Below are 21,604 nucleotides of genomic sequence, written 5' to 3'. Positions count from 1 at the left end.
TGTCAATCATCTGTTATATCGATCGCTATTGGCTGAAGTTATTCGGAGCCTCGGATACGCTAGAGGGCCAAAACAAACCCTGCAATTGGCCGAAAAAGATGACTGAATAGCAAGCTTGCTAAAGTACGCCATAAAGAAACATGTTTCATTAGTCTGTATTTGTAAACATTTTACTCTCCTGGATTTACTTTACTCACGGTTGTAAGAAGACCGTGATTGCGTATCATTATTGAACGTGAGAACTTAGGTGAGTTATGCGGCTTTATATTTTCCCGGTATCTTGTTTTAGAACGATCTTGATGTTTCTGCGATGAGTCTATTTTTCAACTAAATTCAATTCCAAGTGTTTATTGTCATATGCACAGTAAAGTTGCGAGCGAAAAAGAAAATAGAAAGTAAGGAATGGTTGGCATTTCTTGAATTCCAAGACTTTAACCTTCCGAATGATATTTGAAATGACGCATTTAAGTGACATCGTACGGACACCGCATCCGCACGTGTCTACGACACGTATTTGCTTCTTTGCAAGCTTTGGGAATGTTAAGGGGGTAATCAGTTTGACTGAATCATCTGACTGTTTTGTCGACGTTCCCATTGTAGCGCCTTATAATCCAGTGCGCCTTATCTATGGAAGGTATAGGACCAAAAACTATTTTTGGGGGGTGCGCCCTATAACCCGGTGCGCCCTATAGTGCGGAAAATACGGTATTTCTTTTTCCTCACCTCATCCCTGATTAATCAGGGTCGGCTCCTTTAGACACACTTGCAAATGTGTACAGTAAACGAAGCAACGATAGTTCTACCCAACTGATGTGTCGCGACGCTTTTTTTTGGGAGTCATTAAGCGACCTAACGCCCCAATTCCAACCCCTGGTTCCGAGCGCCAAGCAGGAAGGCAGTGAACAACCCAAGCACAATTTGAGAAACAAAAATCACTTCAACTGCCTTTCACAAACCAGGAACGGAGACGGGACCCAATAGCGCTCGTTTTCTCAGTTTTTATTGATAAAGAGGGAGAGTAGGGCTTGCTTCCACGATCCGATGGCTGACAGACAAAAGGAGCGAGCGGTGCGGATGTGGCACTTCCGTGTCTGGCGAGGAGGATCGGAGACAGGCGGGAATAGCAAGACTGGAGATCAAAGGCGGTGTCGAGTTCGTAAGCGAGGTCGGTAGCCGGGGGCAGGCAGGTAACGGGGCAAAACAGGTCAGGTAACAGGCAGGCAGAACGGGGCGAAGTCAGGTCCGGAAACAGGTTGGCAACAAAGATCAGGCAGAAAAAAACAGGAGTCGGACGAAAAGGCTTACTGAGCTGAAGGCAACAGTTCGCATAACGATCTGACGGCTTCCTCTTGGAAGCCGGGGGTTTAAAAAGAGAGTGTCAGCCAATCTGCTGTCTGGGCTGTTGGCACCAATTAAGCCGTCGCAGGTGCGCTCAATTGGCAATCATGACACTGCCACAACTCAATTAAATCAGATACTATTTACGGAACCACAGATCGGTTGGGGGGGTGGATTATTTGAGGCAAAATGTATTTAAAGATTCAAGAGGAGGGTGTGGTATTTTATAGTAATTAAAGCTGAAATGCCTCCTCTCCTCACCTTCATTGATTAGTTTAAGAATTAGTTAGAAACATTCAGTGCCTACCGAAAGAATTGGCCCCTCAAAAACTTTTGGTCATATTGCCACATTTCGAAATTCAAACATTAAAAGTTAAAAAAAAAATCTATATTTTTGAAGAAACAGTGACATGTAAGACACAATTGTGATTATTTATGACTAGTTAAATTACTTCAAAATTTTATATTAAAATAAAAAAACTGCAAAGTAGGTGTTGCAAAAATATTGGCCCTCTGTTCTCTTAGCTCAGCTAACTGACTCCAGAAGTTCCCTGATGACTTCTGAATGATCCAATGTCAACCAAAATGACTAACAATGACAAAGAGTGTGTCATTAAGTCTCAATTTGAACAAACCTGATCGGTGATGGGCTCAGGGGTCCGTGAAAGGAGGCACTGGAGAACAGACAGCATTATGAAGCCCAAAGAACACAGGTCTGGGATCAGGTTGTGGAAAAGTTTAAAGCAGGAATGGGATACAAGAAGATTTTACAACATTTAAACATCTCCAGGAGATTTGTGCGTGTGATAATATAAAAATGGAGAGAGCATAAAACCACTGCAAGCCTAAGAAGACCTGGCTTTACCTCTAAACCTTTGGCCCAAACAAAGAGAAAACTATTTCAAGAAGCAACCAAGAAGCCCATGATCACATTTGATGACCTGCAGGCATACACAGATGAGGTGGGACAATTGGTGCATAAGACAACTTTTAGTCGTACTTTTCATAAATCTGCCCTTTAAAGAAGAATGAAAAGAAGAAAGCGCTTTTTGAACGAAAACATTAAAATGGCCTGTTGGTTGTTGGCAAGAAGCCACATGGGAGACACAAATAACGTGGAACAAGAGGCTCTGGTCAGATGAGACTAAAATTGAACTTTTTGAGCTGAATGCAAAGCGTTATGTTTGGTGTAAGACAGGCGTCACCAATCGAAAATGTTGAAAGAGCCATATTGGGCCAAAAAAAAACCAACCTATTTGTCTGGCGCCACAAAAACAATGAAAGCCGAATACAAGCCTTAAAATGAATGCAACACATGCTGTATGTATCTTTTTTAGCCTACTATCAATATTATTGTTGTCATTTTTATTTTGACGGTTTGAAAAAAAAATAATAATAATATGGTGTGTGCCGTTTATAACAAAGAATATATCCATCCTTTTTTCAAAAAACAAAAATGACCAGCAAGAAAATGCTGGTCTACTAGTGATCCCTAGAGTCAAGAAGATATCCGCAGGTTCAAGAGCGTTCTTCATTCGGGCCCCGATGTTGTGGAATGCTCTGCCCCTGAGATTCGTTCTGCAACCTCAGTGGAACTGTTTAAATCTACGCTTAAAGCACACTTCTATTCTATAGCATATGAATTATCTATATTTCACGTTGACAATATTTGTGTGTGATTTGTTATTGCAACACCACTTGGTTTCTTTATTTGCCTCATGTTGAGGTTTTGGGTTTTTCCTTGCCCTCGTGTGGGTTTTGGATCGGGGGATGGTGTAATAATAGTCTGTAGTCTGCAATAATCTGTGGTCTGTTCAGCCCTTTGAGACTCTTTGTGATGAAGGGCTATACAAATAAACATGACTTTGACCAAAATAATATGGAACATCAAATGTGCCCCTCACGTGGGTAACGAAAACAGTGAAATAAAATGCAGCATGAATTTATATGAGTAAAATAGAAGCCTTTTGAAAAGGTAAAACAAATGAAATCACCTCAAAACAGTTTGAATTCTGTGAAAATGTCAAACAAGTCAGTGGAGGTGTAAAACGCAGCAGAATTCTCTCTTTTAAGATAGAACATCAAGGCAGCCATCCTCGGGCCTGAGCAAAAGAAAACACATTTATATCCCCGAGGGGCACTCCAAAAATATATTGATCAATCAGTAATCACTTAATAAAAAGTTACTTAGTTACTAAATTGCCGCATATGACAGGATTGTGTCCTTGTTCTTGTCATAATAGTCTGTAGTTTGCAATAGTCTTTGATCTGTGCAGCCCTTTGATACTCTTTGTGATTAAGGGCTATACAAATAAACTTGACTTGACTTACCCGCAGGGTTGGGTAGGGTTACTTTAACTGGATTACTTTCAATTACTTTTGGATTACTCCAATACCAAATATGCTAATAAAAGACAAAAGAAACTAAATATGAATACAATGACTAAATTTTGTGCAGGCTTGGGGAGTAACGGAATACATGGAACGGCAAAAATGATGTCGGCAGGCTGTTTGGATTTATTTCCATTTTGTTTCTGTCGCATTTTATGTTAGTTTTGCCGGAGATCGAAGAGATCAAAGCCAGGAGAGAAAGCTTACCACGTGTTGTGAGTCATCATTTTATTCATATTTAGTTTCTTTTGTCTTTTATTAGCATATTTGGTATTGGAGTAATCCAAAAGTAATTGAAAGTAATCCAGTTAAAGTAACCCTACCCAACCCTGCTTACCCGTTTAATGTGACTGTGAGTTTTCGGCAGTTTCTCAACATCAGGCAACTTTAATCTTGCTGCAGGACTGCAGGGTCTTATCTGTAAGGCGGGTGCGCTATTTTGATTTAATGTAGTTCATGCTCGAGAAGATCTGCTAGCACAGGTATATTGATCCAAATGTCTTCATGTTCCTGTATCTGTCAGGAAGAGCATTCCATGAGTCATAGATAGGTTTTTCAGATGTTGGGAGGCTTTAAATTTCTCTCTATTTTTGGCTTAGCGCAGGATGGGCTTTCTGGCTAGTGACTTTTTCAAGCTTGGCTTTCAGAATTGTGAATTTGGACTCTCACAAAACACTGCCCGCACATTTTCAGTGCACAAGAAAATCGAGCCAGCTCACAAAAATCAGGGCCCGAAATTGCTAATTAGGAAGCGAATTAAGTCAAAGTTACAGTGCATGAAGGTAAAAATACACGGGTTTCCCTGACGCTGTGTTCTAAATGCGGCAATTTGATGTCAAAGTAGAACAAGTTGAGTAAAGTCAGAAGAGTTTTTCGAGAACCGGCTTCTTCGGCTCGGCTCACTAAAATAAACCGTCTTTCGGGTCCCAAACGGTTCTTCAGGTTGTTTTTGCTTCTTTAATCCCTACACGACCAAATATTATGTAAAATTGTGCACAAAATGACTTAAAGGAAAGGGGGGAAATAGAACAAAAAAAGAAAAAAATACCAAAATGAAAAAGGAGTGAAAAGCTGAGAAAAAAAGAAAATAAAGGAAGAGAAAAAAGAAGGAAAAATTTGGAAAAAAAAATGAATTAAAGAAAAGAAACAAACAAAGGAAAAAGAGTAAATAGAGAACAAAAAGAAAAAAGTAACAGCTAGAAAAAAATAAACAAAATGAGATTTTTTAAAGGAATTTAAAAAAAATACAAAAAAACAGGGAAAAAGAAGAAAAAGTTTATAATTTCCAATTATACCAAGTCAATCTTATTGCCAACATTGTACTTCCACTAAAAATGTGATTAAATACAGTTCTGTATCGTGCAACCGACTAAATAAGCCCCCAAAAACGTTAGTATTATGCGACATAAGATACCAGGAAAAAAAAGGAATGGAAATCTTGTGACAGAATTCTTGTAAAAACAAATGACGTTTGTAGGCCGTACAACCTTTGCAATAATACATTAGCAAAATGTAACGTGACGTCAAGTTTTGGACATGTTTGATAATGACTTAGTTGCCACACTTGGGATTGCTGTTGCTCACTGTTGTTTCAAGCGTTGCTCACCGACTTTGTGTGAACGCTCAGACCCGTGGAAAATTAGAAGGAACATTGAAAGGCAGTGTCATTTTTTTCATTCAAGAACTCACAAAATTTGCTCCAAAATGCAGTTTGCATATTAATAACTGCGCTTGGAGTGTGTGATCACGATGGGCTTCTTTGAATTCCCCTTATGGATGCGAAGAGGAATAGCGTGCCTTCCTGTACATCTCTAGCAAAAGCAGTCCTCTTTTCCAATATTTTTAGTGCAGTTTTTTCCTGCGCCTGAAGACTTTCATTTACCTTGTTTCGGTGAACCGTCATATCCAGCAAATAGTGCAGTTACATGTTCTGAACAAGCGACAAAGTGACATAGAACCTCACCCCTAGACAGCCATTGGCCTATGTTGTGTAGCAGGAGATCAGAATATTCGCTGTCAACTTCATTAAATAATGCCCGGAGTTGACGTGGTTCAATGCTTTTGCAATGATCTTGTTCTCCATCTTTATGACCGCCATACACTCCGATGGAAATGTTTGTGCACATTGTGGATCTTGCAAGATGCAATAAAATGTAAGCAGACTTCGATCAAATACTTTTTGGAGAAAAGCGACAAACTGTGGCGGTTGCCATGGCGCCCAATTGTCCCCGCCCGTTTGGCGCCAGCTGCGGTTCATTGACAGATTGGCTTTCCGTCTTTTTAAGCTCAGTGCTCTTTTCCTTTGTCAGTCCGTCAACAAACCTCTGCCCTGCAAGACGTGGGTTCTGACTCTGTCCTGGTTTCCTGTTGGTATATCCAGTCCGGTCTTGTTCCCGTTTATTTTTGTCCTGTTTAATATCGATTTCCAGTTTCGATCCCGTCTATTTTTGTCCTGTTTATTATTTTCCCCAGTTTTCCTTCCCGTCTTGTTTATTCTCAATATCCTGTTTCATAATCAATCCCGTCTGTCCATACTCTCCAGTATTGACCCCATCTGTCCGATATCTACTCAGGCAATTGGTATTGATCTCGTCGGCCTCTGGCTTCCTAGCATTTTACGCCAGACTGCTGCCTAACGTGCATGACTCCCCATTTCCCGTAAAATACAAGGCTTGTGTGAGAACCTCACGCGTTTGGGTCCTGATCCTGTTCTGGTTCTTGACACAAACCCCTTTTTTGATCATTTCATGCTGGGTGCCTTGTCTGTAGCCACTGAGATAAGGTGGTTGGTGTTTATTCCATTGTCATTTAAACATTTCAGCACAGCCTCACATATGTCCTCCGCCTGTGCTTGACCTTTCAGTGGTATTAATTGGATAAATTCTTCTTGCGGCCCATCAGAGTTCAGATACCTCCATAAATGTGCATTCTGTTCAATATCCAATTCCTCCACTTTAGGGGTTGCAACAAAACTTGCTGCAGTCGTGTTGTTTGCTACACTACTGCAATCCATTTCTTAAATCTATTTTTGCTCTCATCTAATGTCTTCAGAAGGGATGCAATCACACTTTATTACTTCCAACTGGGTGCTTGGCTGCAAATGCAGCAGGCTTTTTCCCTGGAAATGTCTTTCCACATTACTTTTTTTGTTATTCGCTAACTTCTCTTTACATAGCAAACATTTAGGCAATCTTTCCGCATTGGCAATGAAGGCAAATAATTTTGTCCAAGAAACATTGAATCCTCTATTTTCCTCAGTTATTTTTTCTCTTTTTAACTTTGGGGTCTGTTGTCGATCTCACACTTCGGCCACAAAGCAAACAAAGGAGCGAGAAGAAGAGGGTACCGTGTAGTTCAGCATTGCCAATAAGTTCCCGTACAGGAGTATTCAGCCTGAGAGCCATGACTTCACATCACAATATATGACTGCTGCGCTTCAGGCGACAACCAGTATCCCATGTTTTTACAACTTAATAGAGAAAAACTAAATAAGTGCCAGGAAGCCACTTGACAACACTAAAGAGCCCCGTGAGGCTCATGATCCCCTTGTTGCCAACCCCTAGTGTAAGAGTACCACTGCACATCACTCTAAGGGCTACACAAATAAACTTGACTTGACTTGACTCTGAAAACATCTATCTCACTGTCAAATATGGTCCCACTGTCAAACATAGTGGTGGCAGCATCTTGCTCTGGGGTTGTTTTTCTTCAGGAGGAACTAGGAAGATCCTTAGAATTGGAACCAAGTCGATTCTGTTTGATTCTCTGAGAGGCCTGAGAATGGGGCACAGGATCACCTTCCAACAGTACAACAGCTTTAAGAATAAAGGGAAATATACAATGAAATGGGTTAAAACTAACAGTATAAAGGTGTTGGAATATCCAGGCCAACGTTCAGACCACAATCACATAGATCATTTGGGAAAAGATCAGAAAAATGCTGTGCCTGAATGATCACACAACTCAAGCTGTTTTGTAAGAAAGACTAGGAAAATATTTAAATTTCAAGATCTGCAAAACCTATAGAGCATTATCTTCGGTCAACGTCTAAAAAAAATATTTTTTTTTACTAGAAAACCACAATACCAGCATTGTGAGCTATTTTCAAAACAGGTCCGCGGGCACCTCAGCTGTGCTTAGGGTGCACCCTGGTACCTGGGGGCTCTACGTTGGAAACCCCTGCTATAGAGACATACCCCAAAATACTCATGGCTGTGATCAAAAAGAGGTTGTACAAAAGTCCTAACTTTGTAACATGTACTTGTCCATTTTTTATTTGATAGCACAATATAAACTGTTGAGCAAATTTGGTTTGTTTTCGCAATTGTGTCTCACAATCTTTTAATCATTAGAAAATATTTTGAGTTTTTAATCTATAAGTTTAAAGCCAGGCAGCACGGGGGTTGAGTGGGTAGCACTTCCGTGGTATAGTTCTGTGGTCATGGCTTCGAATCCGGCCACAAGCCTTCCTGTGCAGATTTTACTTGTTGTCCCCATGCCTTGTGTGGGTTTCCTACAGCACTCTGGTTTCCTCCCACATTCCCAAAACATGCATGGCAGGAAAATTGGTGACTCCATATTGTCCCTCAGTGTGAGTGAGGGTGGGAATGGTTGTCTGTTCTGTTAGTAGCCTGAAATATGTCAATATGTTAGGGGGCCAAATTCCAATTAAATCCTGTACTTTGGATGACCTTGAACCAGCTCCTAAAGGACATTGTAGTCCTCATGCCCTGTCCTGTTGTACCAATCAAAACTGATGTTTCTAAAAACCTTAAACCACCATACAGAATGGCATGCTCTACAAAATAAGGATAGATCCTCGCATGGTCAAGAAAATCTTCCAGTTTGTGGTGCCTGACTCATTGAAACAGAAAGTCCTCCACGGTTTACATGACTCAGCAGGGTCACCAAGGCCAGAACCGTACTTTGTCTCCGGTGAGGCAACGATTCTTCTGGAATGGCATGGAACGTGATGTTGTGAACTATGTCAAATCCTGTCAGCGTTGTATAGTAGGAAAAACACCGGAACCACACAACGGTGCACCACTCAAGAACATAGTCACCTCTGAGCCTATGGAGTTGGTCTGTATAGACTTTTGGACTGCTGAGCAAGAGTACAAGTCTGTAGAAGTCCTGGTCGTAACTGATCATTTCTCCAAGATGGTGCACGCCTTCCCTTGCAGGAATCAAACCGCCAAACAAGTTGCTCGCCGTCGGTTCATTATGCACTAGATTTACTGGGTCATAGGTGTGGTGTCAAGGGTAAGCACAGCCTGGTGGCCGGAATGGGAAAATGTCTACTTATTTCATTAATTTGTTTGAAAATTATAAAACTTTGAATGCATGATGAAACAATAAACGGGAATATAATCTAGTAAAAGCGTTTCAACTGAAGGAGAAATAAAACACTGCCAGCTACATGGATGCTCATATATGTTTTCTATATGATTTACCACAGAGCGACCAACGATTTACACTCTACCGTACATGTCTCCAGAGCTGCTCCTCGGCAAAACTTCCACCCCAGCGACCGACATGTGGAGTCTTGGGTGCATGTTGGGTGAACTCGAAAGAGGCTACGCTCTCTTTAGCGGCCATACCAAAGCAGACATGTTCTTTTCTATTACAAAAGTAAGGCGGCTACAAAAACGATTGCAAACCTCATCAGTATTAGGGGTTTAATATCACTCTATTTCAGGTGCTTGGAATCCCACCAATGGAAATGCAGATTGAAGCAAATGAAAAAAAATTCAGAATTGGTAAGTTGTTGTTTTTTTTTGGAGGATAGTGACCCACGTGGGAGAAGCAGGAACTGGAGGCAAGGGTTTGGTATTCAATAAAAAAAGGAAAGTACAAAGTGACAAACCAAGTTCTGAAAACAAACAAAAAGTCCAAACAAAACAAAACTTAATAGTCGAAACCAGAAACAAAGAACTTGGGGAGAAAATGAGAGAAAATGGAAAAAGTTACAAAGAAATCAGAAAGAAACACAAACCTGGCATGGTGGTGAACATGAAAATGACCTAACGACGTGTGCTGTTCAAAATGTCCCTATGAAGAATGACAAACACAAACCTGGCATGGTGGTGGACGTAAAAATGACCCAACGACGTGTGCTGTTCAAAATGTCCCTATGAATAATGAAGATATTTGGGGACAGGTGGATATTTTACACACCTATGCCCGAATCTAATCACGCTCAGCACCCCTGGTGGAAGGTGGAGCACTAGTCCTTAACATAAACCCCCTCTCACAGGCCGGACACCAGACGGCCCAAAAGAAAAATAATAAGTAAATACAATTATGGTGTACCTGTCCCACCAAAGATCCACTTTCACGCTGGACTGGATGATGAGGTTTTTATTACAGTTTCTGCAGATGAAATGAGTCACAACATTAGCTTCTCTGCCGGCTTTGATCTCTTTGTTCTCGTTGGCAGCTCGCTCTGTAGACTGGCCAAAGCATATCAAAAAGCTTTCTTTTCAATTTACATAAAATACATTTTAGAATATCACAATACATTTTTACATCCATTTTAACAAGAGATCGTATAGTGAGTTTTTACGTTTACAATGAATTCAACATATTTTTCTTTATTCTGAATTTTAACCAACATCATACTTTTTATATATATAAGAAAATTGAAATAAGAACGGATACAATTTACCTGCAGATGAAATGAGTCACAACATTAGCTTCTCTGCTGGCTTTGATCTCTTTGATCTCTATAAGGGGAATTAACATTTTAGCACAACAGAAACAAAATGAAACTAAATCCAAACAGCTTGACAACATCAATCACATTACTGTGCACGTTGAAAGATTTGTCAGCTGTGGTTATAATGTTTAAAATTAACTTTTTTTGTGGAGCACCAAAAGATGTGTCTTACCATTGGCAGCTCGCTCTGTAGACTGCCAACAAATGTTAATAGAATCCACCTTTAAAGCGCTTATCTTTGGCAATGACTATCGCAGAAAATCCACAACTGCAATTCAAGTACTATCATCAAAAACAAAATAGTTGCTTTATTCAAGAGACCATTGGTGCCCTGAACCAGATTATTTGTAATCCTTGGTCAACACTCAAGAGAAAGAGTGCTCCATACCTCCTGACTTTTGCAGTTTCTTGAACTGATACAAGACGGCCCAAAAGAAAAATAATAAGTAAATACAATTATGGAGGCGGCCCCTCGCTGCCAAGTCAGGCAACCAGGCGCGGCCGAGGGTCTTTTTCCTCACTGGCACTAAAGGTAACCAGGCTCAGCCAAGGGTCTTCCTCTCTCTGCTAAGAAAGGAAAGCATTCGCGGCCGAGGGTCCTTTTGTGGTCGGATCATTGTCAATTATTACCATTATTAGCCAGTTTATCCTGGTTTGTGAGGTTTGTTTTTTTGTTTTTTGGTTTGGACAGTTTTGTCAAATATTCATTGATCATTTGTTTACGTAGTTGATGATTTTGTTATTTAATGCCATCATTTTTGAGCACCTTGCTTTGGTTACTGCTCCCCTGCGGTTGGGTCCAAGTATCAAAAAGTCCCGATAGCTTGCTAACCATACAAATGCATTCTATGCTAAGTAAGCAAAGAAATACGAACAGCAATTCAAAAAAGTGCATGTCATTTTTTACAAAACCTTACCATAAAGAAAAATCTTCATTCAAGTAATTACAGTGGAACCTCGGTTTCCAAACGCCTCCCAGATCGAACAAACCGGAGTCCGACCAAAAATTTCGAGAAATTCTTGCTTCGCTGTTCGGTCAAAAAAAGCAGAGTTCAAACGCCGGTAATGCGTGAGTCCGTACGCTAGGGTGCGATGCTGAGCGGCGTACGGGTGTAGATCGCTCTTTTCGTGACCAACTGTTATCGCGTGCGGACGTGCTTAATTTTGCTTTCGCTTTTAATATCGGTGAACGGAGTGTTTTAGCCCCTAACTATGCCTCCGAAGAAGGTCGGTGCAAGCAGCAACGTTGCTACAGGTGAAAAAAGAAAAATAGTGCGTACAACTATTGCATTTAAGAAAGAAATAATAGCAAAATATGAAGGAGGTGTGCGAGTGTCTGATCCTCTCCCCACCGTCCACCTGCGCCTTCTGCTGACCACCACAATGGTAAGAAATCCTATGCATAATTCTTTTCTGTATCCTTTTTTTGTGTTTTTACACGTTCATGTTAGCGTAATCTTTGGTACGGAAGATTACGATAACGCGAACGTACGATTAGCCTGGGTTAGCTTTATGTTTACGTTGAACATTCAAGGTAAACATTCAGGGTGTTGGAATGGAGCCCAACTTTTAGGGTGTTGGAACGGAGCCCCCTTTCCAATGAACCGCTCACCACTTGTTGCTAAATGACTTGTAAACAACCTGATTTATTTTTACACTTTGATGTTAGTGTAATCTTTCGACCGGAAGATTACGATAACGCGGACGTACGATTAGCCTGGTTTAGCTTTATGTTTACGTTAAACATTCAAGGTAAACAATCAGGGTGTTGAAACGGATTAAAACGATTTACATTATTTTTATTGGGAAAAATGATTTCGGTGAACAAATCGGTTTTCGAACAGGGTTCTGGAACGGATTATGGTCGAGAACCGAGGTTCCACTGTACAAGACATTTCATTATGAAAAAATTATTACATTGCAAAAAAAACTTTGCAACGAACGTTCGGAAGTTGCCGTCTAAGCTGCACTGCTCTTCTGTTTAATAAGCAATTACCATGATAACCACAAAAGCGCACTCGAAGACTACTTGTATGATGCTTGCAGTATAATTTAATTATAACTATGCATTTCTAATTTCATCCACCTTACTGTCCGATGAATATGGCACACCGGAATTTGGAGTTTTTAGGTGCGCCTTATAGTCCAGAAAATACGGTACAATAAATTATCCATACACCTATTGCTCATGCATTTTGCAAAATTACAATGGTCAAAAGTAATCAAGAGAATTTGTTTGTAACCTTTATCTTGCCTGAAATTACTTTTTGTTACTTTTTCACTCTCTTTTTTCAATGCAGGTAGCCCGGACATTGAGTTCACAAAACAAAAGAACACACTGGCGATGAGGATAAGGTCAAGTAATCCAAAATTTCTGGATTTCATTTCTTGCTGCTTGGAGTAAGAGCTCTTACATTATCCTACTTCTATGAGCAATCTGTAAAGTGATATATGCTGTTCACTAAGTGCTTGTATTTTTACAGATATGATACAAGGAAGCGCTTAACGCCAGAACAGGCTTTGCGTCATCCATGGATCATGAATGCAGAGGCACCTAAACCAATCAAGACAACTATTAAAATGAGTAAGATAGTGCTTAAAGTGTTTGCTGTTATTGAATAACTGATAATGTTACACCGTAGATTCCCACTACTTTACACAGACTACATACCGTATTTTCCGAACTATCATTTTTTGGTCCTATATTTTCCATACATAAGGCGCACCGGATTATAAGGCGCTACAATGGGAATGTCGACAAAACAGTCAGATAGTTCAGTCAAACTTATTACCCCCTTAACATTCCGAAAGCTTGCAAAGAAGCAAATACGTGTCTCAGACATGTACGGAAACAGTATCTGTGCGATGTCACCAATCACTCAAATGCATCGTTCCAAATATCATTCGGAAGGTTAAAGTCTTGGGATTCAAGAAATGCTAAACATTTCTTAGTTTCCATTTTATTTTTTGCTAGCAACTGTGTGGACAGCAAAGTAAGAATTTTATTGTGCAGGGAAACGGGGTTCTTTACTGTGCATATGACAATGAACACTTTAAATTGAATTTAGTTTAAAAATAGACTAATCGCAGAAACATCAAGATCGTTCTAAAACAAGATCCCGGGAAAATATAAAGCCGCATAGCTCATGTTTTCTTGCATCACGTTCAATAATGATACGTAACCATGGTCTTCTTACAACCGTGAGTGTAGTAAATCCAGGAGAGTAAAATATTTACAAATACAGAATAGTAAAAAATGTTTTCTCTATGCCGTAGTGCAACCCAACGTGTGATTCACATTCATCTTTTTTGGCCAATTGCAGGCTTTGTTTCGCCCCTTTAGCCTATGCGAGCCTGTAAATGATAAAAAGGATCCGCCCCTTTACCTCCGAATAACTTTAGCCAATAGTGACTGATTGAAATGATGATTGACACATTGGTTAGGAAATGAAACGCCGGTATATAAATCCCAGCATACACCGCGGACTACTTCACCTTCGGGGGAAAATCTAGTCGGCGGCTGCTTGCCTTAGTTGCAAGACTTTGCGACTTAATATTGATCCACATATAAGGCGCACTGTATTATAAGGCGCATGGTCAGCTTTTGAAAAAAATAAAGGCTTTTAGGTGCGCCTTACAGTGCGGAAAATACGGTATATAAATGTATGGCTTGTATCAAATAAGCATCTCTCAAATAACAGATCAAGTTTCCCCCGCAAAAAGGCCAGAATAAACTTCATCTCATTTTATTAGCTGCACCGCTTATCCTCAGTAGGGTCGCGGGGGTGCTGGAGCCCATCCCAGCAACCATCGGCCAGTGGGCAGGAGACACCCCGAACTAGTTGCCAGCCAATCGCAGGGCACACAGGGGACAGACAACTCGCTCGCTCATTCACACCTAGGGGCAATTTGGACCGGCCAATCCACCTGAAATGCATGTCTTTGGAATGTGGGAGGAAACCGGAGTGCCCGGAGAAAACCCACGCAAGCACGGGGAGAACATACAAACTCCGCACAGGAAGTCCGGTAGCTGGATTTGAACCCACACAGGAGGTTCCCAAGACCTTAGAACTGTGCCGCACACGCGCTAACTACTGCGCCGCCGTGCTGCCCAGAATAAACTTGGTATTTTAAAAATGGATAACGATTGTTCCAGCCCTTGAAACATTTAGCAAAGATTTAAGTGTAAAGAATTATGACAACGATAAAAATAAGCAAAGCCAACACCATTTTTCAAATCACTCAGAAAAATACATGACCGAAAGGGAGTTGAAAGAAATATCCTATAATAGGTCCTATAATTTTAGTGTCTGTCATGAAGAACAGAAATATTACATGAAAAACAATGAAACAATGAAAAAAACGAGGCTGGTAGAAACAAGAGAAACAAGAAAATATATATTTTTCTAATTTTGGACTTCAGAAATCCCTCTCATTTGATGACATATACAACGGTGTGTATCTAGTGGCTTTAAGTGTCCCACAGGTTCTTAGTGAAAGCACAGTTCCCCTCAGGGCTGTGTGCTTCAGAACCAGATCAGCTCAGAGCAGGAACAGTGAAGTCCCGACGCGGAAAACTACTTTTTGACAATCGGCTTATGCTGCACGAGGCTCAAAAGCCTGGGACTGTTTACCCACTGAACTAAAGGAAGAGTCAAACTGACTCCTTTTTAAATACAAACTTGAAGATATTTTAATCAGAGGTCAGACATGTGACCACCTGTAGCCTCTGAAATTGTGCTGTTTATTATATCGTGTATTTTATATAAGTTTTCTTTAAAAGCCCTTCTGGGGACAGACATTGAGAATTACCTTTGGCTAAAATTTCATAGTACAGTGGAACCTCGGTTCTCGACCTGAATCCCTTCCAGAACCCTGTTCGAAAACCGATTTGTTCAATCACCGAAATCGTTTTTCCCATTAAAAGTAATGTAAATCATTTTTAATCCGTTCCAACACCCTGAATGTTTACTATGAACGTAAACATGAAGCTAACCCAGGCTAATCGTACGTTCGCGTTAGCGTAATCTTCCGTACGAAAGATTACGCTAACATGAACGTGTAAAAATAAAAAAATCTGGTCGTTTACACGTCATTTAGCACCCGAGTCTCCACAACAAGTGGCTAGCGCTTCATTGGAAATGGGGCTCCGTTCCAACACCCTGAATGTTTTACGTAAACAAAGCTAACCCAGGCTAATCGTACGTTCGCGTTATCTTAATCTTTCGTACGAAAGATTACGCTAACATGAACGTGTAAAAATAAACAAAGGGTAAAGAAAAGAATTATGAATAGGATTTCTTACCTTTGTGGTGCTCAGCAGAAGCCATGCTGTATGTATAGCAAGATCGGAAATTCGCACACCTTCTTCATATTTTGCTAGTATTTCTTTCTTAAATGCAATAGTTGCATGCACTACTCTTCTTTTTTCACCTGTAGCGACTTTGCTGCTTGCACCGACCTTAATCCGTTCACCGATATTAAAAGCAAAAGCGAAACGAAACACGTCCGCACGTGATAACAGTTCTTCACGAGGGGTGGGGGCAATCTACACCATCTACACCCGTACGCCGCTCAGCATCGCACCCTAGCGTACCGGCGTTCGAACTCCGATTATTTGACTGAACAGCGAGGCAAGAATTTCTCGAAATTTTTGGTCGGACTCCGATTTGTTCTAACTGAGAGGCGTTCGAAAACCGAGGTTCCACTGTATGTGACATGAGTTTATGGAGCAAACTTGTCCCTTTTCAAATAAACCAAACTTGATCTACGCTCAAGTTGTTGTATACCTTTTGAAATAACTGAAAATAATACATTTTTCTTGTTTTCAGGTGTCAAGTCAGCCAAAACCAGTTTACTCAAGAGAGACAAAATCGCACCACCGCTGCTACAGCCCTTGGTACCACATAAATAGTGATACCTAAACCCTTGGAGATTGGGGAATACACACTGCATGTCTATGTAAAAATACATATCACGGTCACGGATCCTTTAACCGTCTGAGTCGGTTAATATACATGTATATATATGTAAATATTTTGGGACGCATCATAACAGCTAAGTTAGTTGAAGAGTAGACAGGGAGCTCTCGTGCGCACCCACCTCTGGAGTGCAAAACACGGCTCTCAAGACTTAAAAGCTCTATGTAAGGAGTCTCTGAACTTATAAGGAGAATGCTTACATCACCTGACAAATGGATAACCCACTCAGCGCTGGAATTCCGCACCAGGACCATTGCATCTTCTACATTCAAGTGTAGCATATAGAAACATGCCTTTTAAAATTGTTTCATCGTGCCTTCCAACCTTTTGTGTATGTTGGTGTATGCCAGGGATCGGGAACCTATGGCTCCAAGACATATATGGCTTTTTTTATGAGTACATATGGCTCAGAGATAAAATATAACTTGCGCAATTATGTATTGTTTTCTTTCATGCGGAGCAATGTGCAATGCAAAGACACTGCTGACCACTGCACCTCTGGAGCTGTCCCTTGAAGGGGGGGCAGTATATATAGGACACAATCTTAACTACAGTTTACAGTAAAGGTGTCACACCAAAATATCCCGTTTTTGCTGTAAATCGCTAAATAATCCTTTATATGGAAGCTTATTAAACAATCTGTGTTCATTGTTGAGACACATAATGATGAAAAGCCACTGAACAACTTCTAAACACCCATAAGCTCTACTCAAGCACCTAGACCAATTGGATTTGGTGAGCGGTTTTGATAGGCAGAGCTATACACAGGGTGTGCGCACTTCTCCTGCTCGTCCTGAAGGTAAATACGTTGGTATCCTCATTTGCAGTATTTTGTGGCATTTTTACAAAAGGACTTTGCTCGCACCTTGTTTTGAAACCATCCTCTAGGATAAAAATGACTAAATGAACATCAATGAGCATTAAGTAACTGATGGCAGGGAATCATTTTAAGTGGTATATTCATATTAATTTGGGAGAAACGTTATGGAATTATTATTATTATCCTCATTTGCAGTATTTTGTGGCATTTTTACAAAAGGACTTTGCTCGCACCTTGTTTTGAAACCATCCTCTAGGATAAAAATGACTAAATGAACATCAATGAGCATTAAGTAACTGATGGCAGGGAATCATTTTAAGTGGTATATTCATATTAATTTGGGACAAACGGTCTGGAATTATTATTATTATCCTCATTTGCAGTATTTTGTGGCATTTTTACAAAAGAACTTTGCTTGCACCTTGTTTTGAAACCATTATTTAGGACAAAAATGACTAAATGAGCATCAATGAGCATTAATTAACTGATAGGAGGGAATCATCTTTAGTGGTATATTCATATTAATATGGGACAAACGCTCTGGAATTATTATTATTATTATTCCATAGATTTTATCAAATGAAATAAAATTTGCTCAAGAATCAGCTTTTGTCTGGAGAGCCAGTTTGGCAGTTTGGTTGAATTTTGTCTTGAAATATATGGTGTAGCTCTCCTCGACAAAAAAAAAAGGATTTCTTTGGTTCAATAGGTTCTCAACCATTGGTGTATGCTGACATTCTGCAGCATTAAGAGTAATCGAGATTACTTAACATTGTTTAGACAGGATATTTTCTGCTTTTGAACCATGTCACCCTGTGCTTTGTAAAAACTTGGTAAGAAGTGACCTCAGTGAAATTGACAGGTAAGTCCTGTATGTGCTTGCAGTCATATAACAGCCAACAAACAGTATTATCACTGGAATTGATGCTGCTGTCGTTACCACAAGAAATTTGACAATCCACTCAGGTTTCTACATAGAGATGAGGACAAGAGGGTGAGTGCCACAATGCCAGACAAAGTGAGAATCTATAAATAAGTGGGGGACTATCCAGGGGGATGATCTGTTTTGTCAGTTTTCCCTTTCCTATTACCGTAAATTCCGGACTATAGAGCGCACCTGATTATAAGCCCCACCCACCACATTTTAAGAGGAAAACCGATTTGGTTCCTTTCACAAGCCGCACCTGTATATAAGCCGCATGCGCCCACATTCAAACATGTAACACAAATACAAAATTAACCCAAACCCGACTTCAAGTCCCGCGATTAAAGCTAAATGTCCTTAGTTAAAGTCCGCAGTCCAAAAATCACAGCCGGCAAAATGAACGGAAAATGATACCGGGACTTTTTGATGCAGACCTGCAGAGTCCGGGTCCCGTTGAAAGTAATCCAAGTAAAAATGTGTATATTTCCAAAGGTAAGGGTGGGAAAAATATATCAGATGAACACATTTACTAACGCAACTCCTTTTTCTCTAACCAACTTTTTACCCCCTCTTCTTTCCTTGTCTGTCCCTCACCTTTAGCGGTCCCCACTTAAACTCGGCACCCCGCGTTTGTTCCGCCCCTCATTTTTCGTTCATCCGTGCAAAACATATCAGAATAAGTGTCTAAAATAAATACAAATAAATACATTACAAAAATATACAGTTGCAAATACATATTATACATGGGTTACACATATTTATAAAGAAAGACGGTACACCGAGAGAGTTTTCAAAGCTTTAATAATAATAATATAACTTTGACATGGCAGTTAATGGTAGCAACACTCGAGCGCCGCTGGCGGCCGTCAGAAAAATTACATAAATTGGCCGCATCACTGAATAAGCCGCAGGGTTGAAAGTTAGGGCAAAAAGTAGCGGCTTATAGTCCGAAATTTACGGTAGATGTCTTTTCAGGGGGGTTACTGCTATGTATTTCTGATGTAAAATTTTGATGTTTTCTTTTCATAGCAAAAGGTTTCCGCAAGGGAACAGGAGCCTGCATTTGCTTTTCAAGATTACTGTATATTTTAGGTCCAGAGTGACTATATTACATTTTTTGTTATTCCATATATTTCCCGTTTTGCATTCTTTCTGCTGCACTCACAACACAGCACCTATTTTCTCACAGAAAGAAGAAAAACAAAGATGCGTGTGAAGTTTAGCTAGTGTACAGTGACAGTATTAAGTCAAGTCAAGTCATTTTTATTTGTATAGCCCTTAATTCCAAAGAGACTCAAAGGGCTTCACAGGTTATTACACAGACTATTTTTTTCAGACTATTACACCATGCCCTGATCTGGAACCAACATGAGGGCAAGGAAAAACTCAAAAAACCTCAACATGAGGAAAATGAAGAAACCTTGAGAAGGGACCGCACATGTGGCATCCCCCTTTCAGGATTACCAGACAGCAAAGGATGTTGCAATCACAAATAATACAGAGATATTGTCAACAAAAATATAGGTTATTCATATGCTATAGAGTAGAAGTGTATCTTAAGCTTAGATTTAAACATTTCCACTGAGGTTGCAGATCGGATCTCAGGAGGAAGAGCATTCCACAGCACCGGTATTAGCAATCTAGGATGTTTTCGTCTGCTTCCAGTGAGTAAGACGATCCGTATTTTTCGCCAAAATGACCAAGACAAGATCAGTCAAGTCAAGTCAAGTCAAGTCATTTTTATTTGTATAGCCCTAAATCACAAAGAGATCACAGATTATTACACTATATTACACAGACTATTTTTCAGCCGACGAGAAGAGTAGGTTATTCATATGCTATGGAGTAGAAGTGAGTTTTAAGCTTAAATTTAAACATTTCCACTGAGGTTGCAGATCGGATCTCAGGGGGAAGAGCATTCCACAGCACCGGTGCCCGGATGGAGAAGCCTCTCGAACCAGCAGAACACTTCTTTGCTCTTGGGATCACCAGAAGACCGGCACTCTCAGATCGTGGGCTTCGGACCGGGACATAGGGGGCAAATCAGATCTGAAAGATAAGATGGAGCAAGTCCATGTATGATTTTGTATGATACTAAGAGAACCTTGAAATCACATCTAAGGCTAACTGGGAGCCAATGCAGGTTAGCCAAAATCGGTGTCATGTGATCGGACTTTTTTGTCCTAGTTAAAAGTCTCGTTGCGGCATTTTGTACCAGCTGAAGAGACTTGATTCTAGACTTCGGGAGACCAGAGAGTAGTGCATTACAGCAATCGAGACAGGAGATAACAAACGCATGAATTATAATATCCGCATCCGACTGAGTTCTTGAAAAATTCTTAAACGTCATACAGTATTTGAATCCAATTCAAAAAAAGGAAACAATACGGGGGAAACATACATTGACAGGTATGAACAGATCTCCCAATATTCCTGATCAGGTGAATTCAAATGGATCTTCTTCTGAGACTCAAAATCTGCCTGATGTTTGAAATGAAGAAACACATAAATGTGCTGAGCAACCGAAAATCGCAATGAAACCATCTTGTCACCTACACAGCTGATATGTATTCAGCTCTTGTCGAGACTGCATCAAGAAAGCTCCCTCTCCGTTTTCTCTGTCCCTCTTCGATTTCCCCTGCATCATCATCGCATTGGGATAGCCAGCATCCTTAACGCAAGGGGGAAGCCCCAATCGCCTACGTTTGAAGAAAAGGATAAGGCAAGTAAAGCGCTTTTATCGTTCTCCCTTTCAGTATTTTTGTCGAAATTTATAATTGAGAGTCGTCCCGATATGCAAAAAAGGGCTTTCAGAAAACTAAGGACTTAGAAATAGATAGAAAGATATCGTAATACTTGCATATTGAATGTTTGACCGCATAGCAAACTATTTTAAATGAGTCAATCCGTATGTGTAGAGAATAGTCAGATTACGTGTAGAATATGGCCAATTATTGGGGTTTTGTCAGGTCACGTAAACTATGAGTTTAGCAAAAGATCAATCAGATCGATACTGAGAGAATATTTGTATCAGATCAATTCTGTAATCCTTTTTTTAACTACTCACTTCAATAATGTTAATGAGTCGTACGATTATACACACAACTGCAGTTTCATCGATACGACATTGAGCTAAACCACCAAAGAAAGACCGTGACCACAGCGGGTTTGAAAATGAAGCTTTAATTTCTTCTCCGGATGGCGAAAACTGCAAAAGTACATTACACTAAATTAAGACTTGGCGAAAACTGCAAAAGTACATTACACTAAATTAAGACTTGGCGAAAACTGCAAAAGTACATTACACTAAATTAAGACCATGTGTCAATAAGTTCATAAAAATTGAAGTGCATACACTTTACTTCTGTCAGAACTATTTGATATAGTAGCTTATACTTCATATCAATACTTTTAGAAACTTGCGACATTGC

At 40.1% G+C, this 21,604-nt stretch overlaps 1 protein-coding gene across 4 annotated transcripts in view; it reads left to right on the top strand.

Annotated features, from left to right (window-relative positions):
- The window catches only part of LOC148362360 (dual specificity tyrosine-phosphorylation-regulated kinase 4-like), a 34,800-nt gene extending 17,936 nt beyond the window's left edge, over window positions 1–16,864 (top strand). For 2 of the 4 annotated variants that reach the window (XM_088339781.1, XM_088339783.1), the window contains exons 9-13: window positions 9,188–9,360; window positions 9,428–9,488; window positions 12,748–12,847; window positions 12,931–13,031; window positions 16,279–16,864. In XM_088339781.1, the coding sequence (XP_088195907.1) occupies window positions 9,188–9,360; window positions 9,428–9,488; window positions 12,748–12,847; window positions 12,931–13,031; window positions 16,279–16,361 (518 nt within the window). In that variant the 3' untranslated portion in view covers window positions 16,362–16,864. Of the gene's footprint in view, window positions 1–9,187; window positions 9,361–9,427; window positions 9,489–12,747; window positions 12,848–12,930; window positions 13,032–16,278 lie in introns of those variants that run through there. The other 2 variants (XM_088339782.1, XR_015850856.1) reach the window with 2 other exon arrangements.
- The last annotated feature ends 4,740 nt before the right edge of the window (window positions 16,865–21,604 follow it).

This window comes from Urocampus carinirostris, chromosome 7 (genome assembly GCF_059441175.1).
Source record: "Urocampus carinirostris isolate Australia breed hairy pipefish chromosome 7, RoL_Ucar_1.0, whole genome shotgun sequence".
Lineage (NCBI taxonomy): Eukaryota > Metazoa > Chordata > Actinopteri > Syngnathiformes > Syngnathidae > Urocampus > Urocampus carinirostris.
Note: the sequence above shows the minus strand (reverse complement) of the source record. Positions and strands in the feature narration are given on the sequence as shown.